Consider the following 15,536-nt stretch of genomic DNA (forward strand, 5'->3'; position numbering starts at 1 on the left):
ATCATTATTATTATTATTATTATTATTATTATTATTATTATTATGATGATGATGATGATGATGATGATGATGATGATGATGATGATGATTGTTATTATTATCATTCTTTTGGCTGACTGAGTGTATGAGTGATAAAGTGACCAAATATACAGCTAATGAGTATATGAAAGTTAACTCCTGTCAGCCAAAAGAAAATTTAAATGTTGAAGGTTTTAACAGAAGATTTACAGAAGTAGTAATTTTGCAGCAGAAATCTTGGAACTTCCTGACCCTCAGTAGATGTTATGCATGATAATAGTTTCGTTTTTGGAAATTTTAGCGGAGCATGTTTTTCATCATGATGTTATAAACAAATTACACTGGTGGTATATAATAGCCACAATGTTTTATCATTGTTATTATTCCCTGGGGATATGGTTTGGTTTTTAAAACAATCTTATATTGTCAATTTTATGATGAGAAATATTGACATTGCTTCTCTATAATCATGAGATGCCTGATGAGATGTATCTACAATTGCAATGAGTTTCCCTTTCTTGGAGTTGTGTGTCACGTTGCAAGTGCAAGCAAGTGTGTATTAGTGTATATACCCATGAATAGTGGTGAACTGGAATTGTTATAGCTCTGATAAAAGTCCTTTGCAAACATCATCAAAGTAGCCACGGATATGTGCCAACTCTTGATGTGGATGCGAAGGTATCATCATTTTTCCATGTGTGCAGTATCCCATCAGAATATAATAATATCCACCACAAAGCTGTTGACAATCTGTCCTGTAAAGCACTTGTATCTACCCCAGGCAACTATTCCACCAGTACGTAGTGCAGCTGCATGCCTCTGGTCTGCCCGCAGACAGTGACTGGAAGTATTCAGTCTGGCCATCTGTCAGAATATCCAGCCATCCATTCGGCCCAGATAATGTTGAATTAGGGGCCCTTGGTATTCACACAGAAGTCCTATGTTATTGATATTGTTAGTTGATGCATGAGCCATTTTAACTCTTTATTTCATGTTATTTATGTATCTATTCATTTATTTACTTATTTATTTATCTTATTTGGTCTTCTTCATGCAGAGGTTTAGAGAAACAGCAGAGTGTATTATTGACACATGGAGACAGTATGGACAAGCTAGCGAGAGGGTTTGTGGTTGCTGCTACCTCAGGGAATATTGTTGCGGGTAAGTGAGTACTAATAAAGTATATTCAAAACAAAATATCAATCTTAGTGATTAAATCAGTGTGTATTTTCACATGGAACAATGCCGTGAACATTTTGTTGTATCTGCATTGTCATGCCTTCTTGTATTGGGTTTGAAAGCTTGATGGTAGATAAGATTTGACTATTGAAATCACTGTTGCACCATATATATTGCTGTTATTTCAGTGAAGTTTGCACATTTATTGAGGTTTATGGAAATCAAAACTAAAAAAGTGCTATACCCAGTATAAATGCAATGTTATGTGGGCTTTGTCTATGCAGAGCATGGATAGCAGTCAGCAGGGGTAGCACATTCATGCTTGTCATTGTTCTTGATGCGGAATATAAGCAATTGCCAGTTTGTCTTACAAAAACCATGAGGGGAAAACAGGCCTCGAATTACCCGGGAGGCAAAAGGCAATTTGCCGCAATGCCCTATCTACTTGCCGCAATGCCTCTCTCAAAATTACCATGCTTATGGCAACTTTTCCTTGCTGCCCTTAAAAAATTTTGAGAGAGAGTGCCCCTAAAACCAAAAATTGCCTGTCCCTAAAACTGGCGAAATTCGAGGCCTGGGAAAAATTACATGGCGTATATAAAGTATGATGCAAAGTATGGCATGATACAAGGTATGATCCCTCCTCATCCCACACTACTGCAGCCATTGCTAACGAGAAGAAGAGACTTTACGGTGTCCAGTTCCACCCAGAGGTGGATCTCTCAGAAAATGGCCAGCGGATGCTGCAGAACTTTCTGTTTGAGATTGCGGGTTGCTCCGGCAACTACACCATGGTGAGCCGTGAGGATGCCTGCATCAGGGAGATCAAGAAAACCGTCGGCAGTAACAAAGTTCTGGTGAGCCAAGACACAGATTTTATATCCATTCCGCTGAATATGAAATGAGACTGCATGCAGTAGAGAAAAGAGTGTTTCTCCAGAACATGGCTCAGCTTTTCATTCAGTCTTGGGTTAATAAGAAAGTCTGTAGCATTAAAATTTTTTTTTTTGAATGTATGAGACTTTAGTTCTATGAATAAGGCACTATCCATATGCCATCCTTCAAAATGTAATTTCTTGTATCATCTGCGTCTGCGTGACTCAGTTTAGCTGTGATGATCCCATGAAAATCTCTAAAAGCACTCGGGAGAGTGCAGACCTCCCCCTAGCAGTTCATTTCCACCCATACAGCATGCCGAAAATAGTCGTTATTTCCCAATGAAAAAGAAACCTTTCTGTTGTCTCAAATAGAGTCTACCTGATCAGTAGTTTACTGCTTGCTGTGCTCCTTGAGTGTGTGCTCAGTGCACACCTCAGATGTTCACAGCTTCAACTCCCTTGTTTGTTTGCCCTATTTGCCAATGATAATCCTTTTTTTTTTTTTAAGTATCCTGGGTCTAGACAGTTATCCGGATCACTGCCAGAATGTAATCATTTGTTCCTTGTGTCATTATCAACTTTTCCTGTAAGTGTGACCCAAAAGTGTTGACAAGTTTTTGAGTTGTTTTGCAAATAGACAGACAAACAAATAAACCAATGCCAACAAAAACATACTCTCCGTGGCTGAGGTGATAAATACTTTCTGCTGTCATTTGTCAAGTGCACATTCACATGGAAAAAAAAGTCCATATTCTTGTTTGTAGCAAGATACTCTATCACTAATTGCTCTTTTGATGCTTTGTTGTTTGTTTGTTTGTGTTTCAGGGAAAATGTGCTGAAATGTTGCCTATTTTTTATATTTACATATTTTTTTTTTTCATCCATTTCAACATATGATATAGGAATGACAAATGACAATTTCATATTTCTTTTTCCTTGAGCTATATTTTCATCGTTCTTGGCAATAACATTTGTTGAGTGTTTGTTATTGTCTGCATTTCTTTGGCAGGTTTTAGTCAGTGGAGGTGTTGATTCTACAGTGTGTGCTGCTCTTCTCCGCAAGGTATGCTAACATTACTCGGCTTTCCCACTTAGACTTGACATGTAAATATGATGTTTAATGTGCTATAACTTGCAACATCAGGAAAATTCTGTTTTTCACATTCTGGTTTTCTTTTAGATATGTCATGAAATGGTCAGCCTCAATTCAAATATTTACTGACCAATTGTGCAAGGTTTGAAAATATATGCAGTTAAGTATCATGCTCATGTTTTGTGTTACAGTGGAATGACTACAGAGTTTGCACATCAAATGGAAAGATAAACTTAACACCTAAATTGCCCCTGTTAGACTAAAAATGAGCACTGTTGACTTGTGAGTTTTCTTCAATTTATCTCCCTCTACAAATGTTTCTTTTTTTTGTTGACATGTTTGTTGAATTATAGATCGGCAGTTGTGATCTTACAAATTTCATATGTAGAGGGAGACAAATTGAAGAAAATTCACACCTCAACCTCCACCCCTCTGATTGATATTCTCGTGCTTTCAGTGAGCACTGTTCTTCATAACTTATTGTGTTTAGTCATAGCAACGACCAGTGGAGATGTTGAAATCATAATGATTGTGGGAATGCAGTAGTATAAGGGGTAAAGGATAGTCCAATGCTGCTGTGCATTCCTTCCAAATGTGTTACATCAGGGCAGTTGAAAGACCAGTCAAGGCATTGTGTAACAATATTTTCCACCTGAAGAATTTGAGTTCGTTGTTCAACATGCGACTAGTATCTGTGGTATTGTGTAGAAATGAAATTGTTATACATTGTTGCAGATGAATATTATACAATCTTCACAAAAAGTTCAAATCTGTGAATGACTGAATTTAGCACAGTCAGTGTTTCCCAAAAGCAGGGGTGTTACACAAAACACTTCAGAAATGGCATCCTAGCTTTGGGATGTATTTCTAAAGATACAGGTATTATAATAGTTATAGCGTAACTTTCAAAACTTTTCTATGCTTTTAATAACACTTCAGCATTAATTTTAACTTCATCCAACAGCTCAGGCAGTTCAGCAATGTCTGAAAAGGAGAAAATGCAAGTTAGAATGATAATGATGGTGTAATAAATCAACCAGACAAGTCAGTATTCTTAGGTTTACTCTGGCTATGTCCAATTGGGCATATTGTAGGATTATTACCTCTTAACCTTTTAAAGGGACTGTACAGTACTGGTTGAGGTGGGGATTCATGTTTTGAACATTCCTAAGTGAGATAATGAGAAACCTCTTATGAAATATGAAAGAGCATGTAATTCTAAGAAGGATTCAACGTTTATTTGATGAAAATTGTTTTTCAAATTGCTGAGATATCCAAAGAAGTGATAATAATAAAAGGCGACAGGCCACGCCTTTTATTAGGATCTCTTTGTTTCACGTTGTTTTTGGATATCTCAGCTATTTCAAAACCGATTTTCGTCAAATAAACTTTTGATACCCCTTAGAATTGCATGCTCTTTGACATCTCATATAGTGGTTTCTGATTATCTCGCAAAACGTTAAAAGCTAAATGCTCACCTCGACCAGAACTGTGTACAACCTTTAACAACCTGCTGATGCTTGAATATTACAGGCGCTACGTGCAGACCAAGTGGTGGCGCTGCACATAGACAATGGGTTCATGCGGCGGAATGAGAGTCAGCTTGTGGAGGAATCTCTCAGCAGACTAGGCTTGAAGCTCAAAGGTTAGATAAGAAACGACAAATAATGTGCAATGTGTCCCTATACCTCTCCATCTCAATTGTAGAAATATGGATTGATGATAAATTTTAATTCCACAGTTCTATGGAAATATAATCTGCAGGGCATAATAGTATAGTTGAAAGAACGGTGAGAGGAGCTACCTTGTAGTAACAACACAAATTTAAATCTTATCAGGAAATTGAACAATACAGTGGGAATACTGGAAAAAGAAACTGGTATTAATATAGATTAAATCATAATCAATAGGAGTCATCTCGGTAGGGGAGCACATAATTGCAGCACAATACAGGGCTCTTGTTTGACTTAATTTGTATGTTTCATCTTCATGTTTATAGATGCATTGGTAAAGCCAATGCAAGAGCTGTTGAAAATGACATTTTACAGCAGATAAACTTGATGCATTGGAACATAGTCCATGTAGATATAATATGCTCCATCAAAGCCCTGATCATCTTGTACATGTAAGTGTAATTGTAATCAATAGAACCAAGAACTCAGACCACATTTTGTTCGAGGAGTCTACCTAGAACTTCATACAAAGGTCCTGCAGAGCTGTCTTTGAATAAGACATTACTACAGTGCATAACACAATCATTCACATGAACATCTGGCTCATGATAAAGCGTACACTTATGATATAATAATAGAGCATCAATGTCATCAGCAAAATCATGTATGTTGTATGAGGATTATTTATGTATATTATCATTAACACCAGCTATGTGTGTATTGAATTATGCTGTTGCTAAATGAAGTCAAACTTCTTTTTGTTATTTTCTCTATGGTGCAGTTGTCAATGCTTCCCAGGCATTTTACAACGGCACAACGGCAATCCCAGTGGACAAGAGTGATCCCAAATCACCAAAGCGAATCACAAAGACACTGAACCTCACAATAAATCCTGAAGAAAAGCGCAAAATCATCGGTGACACGTTCATGCGCATTGCAGACGAGGTGTGCTTAGAGCTGAATCTGAAGCCAGAGGATACAATTCTTGCCCAAGGTAGGACAAATGAGCTCAGACTAGTGGTGCCACGTTGCTCATAGAAAAAGCTTAAATGATGATGGCCATTCAACCGGTCCTAATTGAGCAAGTTGAATAGAATGAGTGTATTGCAGCAGAATGTGTTGTCTGTGATGGCTACATCTTTTCATGGGAATTCACAGATCCATGGAATCCCATAATAGTCTCTTAGATATTGCTAAATGAATGCTTAGCAGACAATGTAGATCCTGCTAGCATTTCAGCCATCAGAATATGACAGTGGCAGGACTGTGTAGAATGCGTTCACCTGCATGGGAACTATTGTCATTGTTGTCTTGTATCCGTACAGCAGAACTAATTTAAAGTGTCTGATAACTATCTTGTAAGAAGAAATTTGTGGGAAAAAATGCACTTTTTTTAAAACTAGAAGTATCACTGGACTGCATTTTAATAGAAAATTATTATTTTTTTCTGTTTTGTCAATTACTCTATCAAACATAGTAGTAAAATATTTATTGCAAGAGCTCTCTCTGCATTTAATCTTGGAAGCGCAGTTATTTTAGTATAATGTAAAGCACACACATACTTGTGAATACTTCTGAATACAGCAGAACTAATTTAAAGTGTCTGATAACTATCTTGTAAGAAGAAATTTGTGGGAAAAAATGCACTTTTTTAAAAACTAGAAGTATCACTGGACTGCATTTTAATAGAAAATTATTTTTTTTTTCTGTTTTGTTAATTACTCTATCAAACATAGTAGTAAAATATTTATTGCATTATGTCCTCTGCATTTAATCTTGGAAGCGCAGTTATTTTAGTATAATGTAAAGCACACACATACTTGTGAATACTTCTGAATACAGCAGAACTAATTTAAAGTGTCTGATAACTATCTTGTAAGAAGAAATTTGTGGGAAAAAATGCACTTTTTTTAAAACTAGAAGTATCACTGGACTGCATTTTAATAGAAAATTATTTTTTTTTCTGTTTTGTTAATTACTCTATCAAACATAGTAGTAAAATATTTATTGCATTATGTCCTCTGGAATTTTCAAGTGCTTCACCATAAATATGCACAATATTTGTTTGTACATACTGAAATACTTACTGATCAAACCCTGCAAGTTTTATTCATCCAAATACTGATATGCTACAAATTGAAGTTCAACTTTTTTCAGATTATTTGAAAGAAAACTCAACCTTTGACCTTGATTGCTTTTGTTCTGTGATTGGGGAATTCCAAATATGAGCCGAGTATTCACCTGGTGCTGTGTCTTTTTTTTTTGTTGCAGGGACATTACGACCCGACCTTATCGAGAGTGCCTCCAAGATTGCCAGCTCAAATGCAGACGCCATCAAGACCCACCACAACGACACCGAGCTCGTGCGGCAGCTGAGGACCAAAGGGCGTGTCGTCGAGCCTCTCAAGGACTTCCACAAGGATGAGGTCAGGGCGTTGGGTAAAGATCTTGGTCTACCAACTGATGTAGTCCAGAGGCACCCCTTCCCAGGTAACTTCTCCTAGTTCTGAACAGAAACATAGAAATATCTCCTTAAACATGCATTTTCCTTCTGTTTTGTTTTCTCTGACTTTGCTTCAAATTTTCATACAAGAGCTCTCTCTGCATTTAATCTTGGAAGCGCAGTTATTTTAGTATAATGTAAAGCACACACATACTTGTGAATAAATAATAATTTTATTTCATTAAATTCGCTTGATATGGGCACAACAGTTAAAATGCAAATCACGAAGCTGCATGTACCTGCTGCTTGGTAGTTGGGATGTAACTGTTATTTGCGTTGGTACTGCAAGGTTGCATTCAGTACAGATATAGTTTTGTGCTGCTTTGTCAGCCTGTGAATAAACTGATTTATGACATGAAGGAGTCTGTGATGAAATTAGAAAAACTGAACGTCCTGAAGGACAGCCTTTGTGAAGTCTCTCATTTGCATTGCAGAGGGTTGGTATTTGCAGCGAACTTTTTATTCAAACTTATTAAAGATCCGTGATCCTTCCCTCCAACCAGGCCCCGGGCTTGCCATTAGGGTTCTGTGTGCTGAAGAGCCATACATGGGCAAGGACTTTTCAGAGACAAATATACTGCTGCGACTCATGGTCAACTATGCAGATTCAATCGACAAGGTGAGTGAAGGACTGACCTGACATTTGTCTTGCACCTGTTGACAGAATATAGTGCTACTGCAGCATGTGTGGGATTTTGTGTCTGTTGTGATGGCTAGTACAGAAATGTTTCTGGCTGCTTTACACAGCTAAAGCAATGTGCTGTCCTAATTGATTGCTACTGATTGGATCAATAATGTAATGAATCAAATGCAAGTATGCTGATTGCTAAGATATTGAAAATAAAGTTTAAAGTTATCTTTGATATTTTGAGTATATGAACATTTTTTGTCCTAATACTTTTTGTTTGCTCTCCGTTCACTATAAATCTTGGTGGTCGTTAGGTAAGGCAAGCCTCACCCAAACTGTATACTTCTTGTGAATGACATATTTGAAATAGGCAGATTATGGTACATGGATAACTGAGTTCATTCAGAGACTCTATAGCTGTCAAGGTTGGCAGCTGGTTAAAACATCCTGAGCAATTTGAGTAAATTTGAGGAGCAAAGTGAATTCTGGAACGTATCACATTTTTGTTTCCCCAACAGCCCCATGCGCTTGCTGGCAAGATAAGTACAGCAATGACATCCGATGAGTTAGAACTACTCCTATCCATCACCAGCCGATGCAGGCTTTCCGCCACGCTGCTTCCGGTCAAGTCCGTTGGAGTCCAGGTGAAGATATTTGACGTTATCTCTCCCCTCATGATAAAGGACTAAGCTGAGTTACTGATATCATGCTCCAGTGTGAGATCCTAAACTGAATTGGCAGACGGCTCAGTGTGCAAGGCATCTTGCCAGCAGTTCTGATAGTGTATCACTCATGGTTCTCTTAACGTTGTAAAAATAGACACACAGGGTTTTGCTTCAGTTTTGCATATCATGAGAAAATGTCATGAAAAATGTCTCAAATGCAAATCAAGTATTTAACTTCAGCAAGAACTCTGGCTCGTTTAGTTTAAATTTTACATTTTTGACAGGAAATAGACCAAGGACTGATCATGATTTACCTTGAAAGAATACAATACAAGGAATACAAACATCTACATTCTGCAACCCAAACATTTTAATTCAGTCTTTTACTAAAGTGCCCTGTGTTCAGTTTTTTCATAGAATGTCCCGTGTTCAGCTGTGTTTCAGTGTGGTTGTAGTGAGGAGTCATTGAGGAACAGCAAATTCTATCAACCAGGCACATTGTGCCGTATGAAGAAGAAGAAGAAGATGTCTCAAAAATGTGCAAAATATAGAAACAAAGACAAGCATGATTAGTGTAGGTCATGGATTTCTCTCTGGACTGGAGACAATTATAGGAATTTGCTTCTGTTTCCAGCTTCTACACGTTGTATATATGACAAAGCAAACAATGGAGAGAAAATTAAATTACAAGTATGAGTCTGGGCTGTTTTAGGTTTTTCATTCAGGACTATCTAGGATTCTCAGAGTTAAAAGCAATCGTTGAAATATCACCAAGTACAGGTGTTTCATAGTACTAAAAGTAATATTGACAAATTAGACCTTTTAATTAATCCATTGAGGATGGACTGATTTTGCTACAATACGTATTTCCCATAGACACCTGCCCGAGTAGACTCGGGACTCGTCCTCACAGGTTAAAATTCTGCATTCAGACCGTTTATGAATTCCATGACACAACCTGGCTAGAAGTGATTCTTTCATTGATCCTACAGGGAGATGGTAGAACCTACAGCTATGTGGCAGGCTTGTCAACAGAGGATGAGACCCCAGACTGGGAGAGCCTTATGCAGCTGGCTAAACTCATTCCCAAGATCTGCCACAGTGTGAACAGGTGAGCCCCCTTGTCTCCCAGCCCTCGGCCTTAACCGCTAGCTTTCTGGACACATTAAAGTTTTGAAGATGTATGTATATGAGTGTAGGAAAAACTTTATTTTGCCTTACACCCCTTAAACTCATTAAGGCCTTTCCAATGAAATTGTTGAAATCATCAGCCAATGAAATCGGGTAGATGTCCTTGTCTAACCCTCCCCATCTGCCATGCAAAAAGCATTGTCATATATACTATGTCAGTATCATCATCCCACACGAGTTTACTAGAAAGGTGTGAGCTGCTATTGGAGGTGTTGCCTAATGTCATGAAGCTGTCATTCAATCTCTGTCTCGCATTTCTCCACCCCAGAATTGTCTTTATTTTCGGTGAACCTGTGGTAGACACCTTGCAGGATGTCACGCCCACCTTCCTGACTCCCAATGTGCTTGCCATGCTGCGACAAGCTGACTACCACGCCAGAGAAGAACTGATGAATAGTGGTGAGCTTTGTTGCACAGTTAAATGTGATGTTGGCATACTTTCTGCTACCATGTACTGTAAAACCAGAATCTTTTATGTGTATGAAACTTACGCGAATTTCATGAGGAGCTAAGATTTACTAATTGTTTCTGTCTACACAGTGCGTTGAATGCCAGTGCCAATTTGCAAAAGTTTCATGCAGCAAATGTCTGTGGTTATACAGCATACTTGATACATTGTTGATACAGTAAGAGCAATGGCTTGACTCCGACTATGAAAAGCAGTGATGGCTGCTCATAAGGCACAATCACAAAAGAACCTCTGGTACTCATTGTTTGTGCTTCTGTCTCTTTAACTTTCTGTCTCCCTTTATTTCGCTCCGTCTGTGCATTGTGGAAATCACTGCCCATAATACAATGAATGTCGTATCTACCTCATGACAAACTCATACCTGTGTCTTTTCATGTCTGCTAATGTATATCCACAGCATTCTCATCTTCCTGAATTTAGAGTTACAGTAGTATTGTGGAAAAATTATTTTTCATATACTGTAAAAGTGGAAATTTTCATGGTGTTGAAATTTTCACACATGTGCAACCAGAAACTAGCGTGAAAATAAAAGCACGCAAATATTTTTGCTTGCCATATGTTCCCGTAGTTGATGTCTTGATTCCGCAAAATTAAAAACATGCGAAACTCATCTGACCCGGCCGGGCGTGAAAAAGTAGTCGCGTGAAAATATCCACTTTTACAGTAGACGCTTGGCTGTGTTGTACTAATCATGAGAATATTACAATACTTTAGTGATGCATGTCAACTGACAGGAAGCATTATTGTTGCTGAAGCTTGCTCAGTTTTTTTTTTTTTTTTTTTTTCAGGATCTCTTGTGGTCTCAAAAAAGTAGCAGTATCTTCAAATTTTTAACATAGCATCTGGTATTATTTTATTTGTGACACCAAGTTTTCCAAGATGTTACATTGTTCAGCAATTGTGAGTTGCAATAGAGTGTATATTTTTAGATTCAATGTATTTGATTGTCAGGTTATTACAACAAGATCAGCCAGATGCCAGTCATCTTGGTCCCGGTCCACTTTGACCGCGACCTCGTTGCCCACCAGCCATCCTGTCAGCGCAGCATTGTCATTAGAACCTTCATCACTAATGACTTTATGACGGGCATCCCCGCCCAACCTGGAAAGCACATACCAGAAGATGTAAGTTGGATGTGTGTTTGGTGGCACTGGATGAAGAAGTGTTGACTTGCAATGAAAATATGTCTGATGAAAACAGTGCATTAGGAAGGTAGACCTCCCAACCATTCTTACTTTGGAAGAAAGAATCTGAATTTTGACCATCCCCAACTCTTGTTTCAAAAGGAGTAGCTGATTTTTCTAGATAATTTTACCACACACTCCTGTGGGAACTGCTCTTTCTTTCTTACCTTTTTTTAACCAAGTCATCCCTAGTTTTTTATTTTATTTGTTTGTTTATTTGTTTTTTGTCAGAAAGGTTGGGAGGTCTGGAGGAAGAAGTTATTGACATTTTGCATTGGAACTGAGATGTTTAGTGTTGAATACCAGTGATCAAACATGGGTAGTATTGTGACTCCCCGATGTAGCCATCGCACCCACATGACCTTGACATTACCTCATTATGTTTATCCAATTATATTCGTCTTTTCCTCCAAAACTTTTCGAAGATTATTTCTGTCGTATGATTAAACATGTCTGTGGATATTTTCCCGTACAGTTTTCCTATGTTTCCCCTTGAAAAGTATATACCTCATTTACAAATTAGAAGATGTTCATGAAACTGTGAAGAGGTTTTATTATTTAGAGGGGCATGAAACATACTCTAATCTCGAAGGATAAGAAATTGACATAACGTAACATTAGAGGACACTGCATCAAAATCCAATGATCCCGTTTAAAATGAAGAGTCTGCTGTAAATGTGACTAATTTTGAAAGATTTATATTCATACTGAAGTGAGCAAGGGGAATTTTTAGCTCACCTGAGCCAAAGGCTCAAGTGAGCTATTGCGATCGCCCTTCGTCCGGCGTCCGTCGTGCGTCGTGCGTCGTCCGTCGTCCGTCGTCCGTCGTCCGTCGTCCGTCGTCCGTCGTGCGTCGTGCGTAAACTTTTTACATTTTCATCTTCTTCTTGAAAACCCCAAGACCGATTTTCATCAAACTTGGCAGGTAGCATCCCTAGGGGGTTAGGAACTCAATTTGTTAAAATGGGCACCATGCCCCACCCAGGGGGCCCCCAGGGGGGCCCAAACCCCCCAAAATTAAGGAATCTGTAAAAATCTTCTTCTCTAGAACCAGAAGTGATAGAGCTAAGTTAATAATATGAGTTAGTACATTGATGACTGTAGTTTCAAGTTTGTTCATGGCAGAATCAGGGGTGCCCCCCTTGGGACCCAGGGGAGGGGGGTGGGGAAGGGTTCTAATGGGGCCTAAATTGTACATTTTCATCTTCTTCTTGAGAACTCCATGACCCATTTTCACCAAACTTGGCAGGTAGCATCCCTAGGGGGTTAGGAACTCCATTTGTTAAAATGGGCACCATGACCCACCCAGGGGGCCCCCAGGGGGCCCAAACCCCCCAAAATTAAGGAATCCGCAAAAATCTTCTTCTCTAGAACCAGAAGTGATAGAGCTAGGTTAATACTATGAGTTAGCACATTGATGACTGTAGTTTCAAGTTTGTTCATGGCAGAATCAGGGGTGCCCCCCTTTGGACCCGGGGGGGGGGGGGGGGGGGGGGGGGGGGGGGGGGTGGTGAGGAGGGGTCCTAATGGGGCCTAAATTGTACATTTTTATCTTCTTCTTGAGAACCCCATGACCCATTTTCACCAAACTTGGCAGGTAGCATCCCTAGGGGGTTAGGATCTCAATTTGTTAAAATGGGCACCATGCCCCGCCCAGGGGGCCCCCAGGGGGCCCAAACCCCCCCCAAATGAAGGAATCTTTAAAAATCTTCTCTAGAATCAGAAGTTATAGAGCTGAGATAATACTATGAGTGAGTACAGTAATGACTGTAGTTTCAAGTTTGTTCATAGGAGATCCAGGGGTGCCCCTCTTGGGGGTGGGGGGGGGGGGGGGTGGTTGGAAGGGTCCAAATGGAGGCCTGAATTGTACATTTTCATCTTCTTCCTGAAAACCTCATGATGGATTTTTGTCAAACTTGGCAGGTAGCATCCCTAGGTGGTCAGGATCTCAATTTATCAAACTGGGCACCATGCCCCACCCAGAGGGCCCCAGGGGGCCCCAATTCCCCCAAATTAAGGAATCTTGAAAAAATTGGGCCCTTATTGTACATTTTCATCTTCCACTTGAGAATGCCTCGTCAAATTTTGGTAGAGCTGTGAATAATTTAGATTAGTGACTGCGTGAAAGGTGAACTTGCGATACTCAGGTGAGCGCTAGACCCGCGGGTCTCTTGTTACTGACTGTCACCTTGCCACACATGATATAGTTGATTCTTGTGGATAAAATACAGGAAATATTGCATGTTCTTATTCAGTGCTGATATTACACACAAAGCATGGAACGCACAAATATTGCCACACCATGCAATATTCCGTTATTCTGATATGGCGAATTACTGAGTGATTATGGGAAGTTTTCAGATGACGTTGTGGTTATAAGTCTCAAATGGTATCATTTTTTGGTACAATTTCCCCTCAGGTCATAACAAGGATAGCCCGTGCTGTCTACAGCGTCCCCGGCATTTCCAGAGTTATGTATGACCTCACCGCCAAACCTCCTGGAACGACAGAGTGGGAGTGAAGAGGTGGACAGCTGCAGAGGCACTGTCGACATCAAGTGGTCAACCTTCCCAGGAGACAGTATATCTTCCCTTGATGTAACAGACTTCTTTCCAGCGTCAACTGGCATGGACAGGATATGGCAGGGATTGTTAATATATCAGATTTTTCTGTGTCCTCTTATAAGGGCTGCTGTGTGCAGTATATCAGACTGTGAGCGACGGGAAGAGAAATGTGGAGGCAGAGGCGACAAACCCATGTGGGAAATTGAGGTATTACTGACGAGGGTGGGTTTTATATTCTATAGGAGCAGCAGTGCAGGGTATGGAAATCAAGTTTAATGAATAATTAATTAATGTGCCTGAAGATAGAGGGGAATGGGAATGGAGAAGGGGGGAAGGGGCAAGTCATCGTTGTGTCCACAAGGTTTCATACCAACCAAATCCAATTCCACTGTACCTGGAGTAATGCTTTCCGTGAAAGGTGTACACCTATGCTGGAGATTACTGTTGAATTTTATACCTTGAGAATAAAGGAATTGAGAAGCTGTTGTTCATTCCCACACTAATGAGTAGCAATGAATGTAGACAAGTTCAGGGGTCATTGTTAAATCTCATAATCCTTTGCACATGATTACATATCTGAATATGGAGGGAATAATGTGTTGTTTATATTGTCAATTGCAAAATAGATGGCTGAGCCCTGTGTAAAATTTATACTGCACTTATTAGAATGCTTATGTGGATTATAATAATGTAACATAACCATTGCTCTGAAATGTCATTTAAAATTAAAAAAAAAAAAAGAAGAAAAAAAAATCTGATGTCCATGTAGTCAACCTAGTCTATAAAAAGCATTGGATTGTCCAGTCCTATAATACCATGTTCTGGGATAATGACATGGAAGGGGTTATAGAGCAGAACATGATGTAGTCTTGAAGAGCACTAAGGCTGGTTCCAGAACCACTCAATATAACACTTTAAAAAGCAAACAAATTATCTGCTTGAATATCTTTATATGATTTGATATTCAAAATTGTATCCAAAGAGTCTGGAGTAATGTGTGCTTGATAATATTGGAAAATCCCAGTTTTGTTACCCGGTATTTATTTCTTACCAGTATGTCTATTAGTGCATTGCTTCTGCTGAGTTTTTTGATGGTTCTTGTGACCGTCCATGTCAATTATTTCAATTTACTTTGATATCCCGTAATATAATGGAACTGGAATACGTACATAACACTTTGAAAGAACTCTTTGTAGATATTTTGTTGTTGCAAGGTCAAAGGTCAACAGGGAAGAAATGTTCACAGGTGCACCATAGATGACGTGACGTGGTCAGGTAACATTGGGAGAAATGCATATATTATGCTCTTTTTTTTTTAAGTGTCCTTTTATTACCCTAGCACAAAAAACCCAAACATCATTCTGCTTTATTTGCATAAAGGTGCTGGTTTCCTCTTGTTTGCAAAGAGAGAAGAATGGACAGTGTTAGACGTGATCTTGATCAGGGTCTCCAAACTATGTTTCTATTTTTCACACGTACAATCACAGACAC

The 15,536-nt window shown here is 39.1% G+C and overlaps 1 protein-coding gene across 1 annotated transcript in view; it reads left to right on the plus strand.

Annotated features, from left to right (window-relative positions):
* The window catches only part of LOC139735900 (GMP synthase [glutamine-hydrolyzing]-like), a 40,430-nt gene extending 26,133 nt beyond the window's left edge, over positions 1-14,297 (plus strand). The window contains exons 6-17 of the mRNA XM_071646655.1: positions 1,076-1,179; positions 1,861-2,054; positions 3,085-3,138; positions 4,702-4,813; positions 5,623-5,835; positions 7,113-7,331; positions 7,848-7,963; positions 8,491-8,616; positions 9,630-9,748; positions 10,097-10,227; positions 11,249-11,421; positions 13,901-14,297. Of these exons, the coding sequence (XP_071502756.1) occupies positions 1,076-1,179; positions 1,861-2,054; positions 3,085-3,138; positions 4,702-4,813; positions 5,623-5,835; positions 7,113-7,331; positions 7,848-7,963; positions 8,491-8,616; positions 9,630-9,748; positions 10,097-10,227; positions 11,249-11,421; positions 13,901-14,002 (1,663 nt within the window). The 3' untranslated portion in view covers positions 14,003-14,297. The remainder of the gene's footprint in view (positions 1-1,075; positions 1,180-1,860; positions 2,055-3,084; positions 3,139-4,701; positions 4,814-5,622; positions 5,836-7,112; positions 7,332-7,847; positions 7,964-8,490; positions 8,617-9,629; positions 9,749-10,096; positions 10,228-11,248; positions 11,422-13,900) is intronic.
* The last annotated feature ends 1,239 nt before the right edge of the window (positions 14,298-15,536 follow it).

The sequence above is a fragment of the Diadema antillarum genome, unplaced genomic scaffold (assembly GCF_040938485.1).
Source record: "Diadema antillarum isolate AM-2024a unplaced genomic scaffold, OU_Dant_1.0 seq00000604_RagTag, whole genome shotgun sequence".
Lineage (NCBI taxonomy): Eukaryota > Metazoa > Echinodermata > Echinoidea > Diadematoida > Diadematidae > Diadema > Diadema antillarum.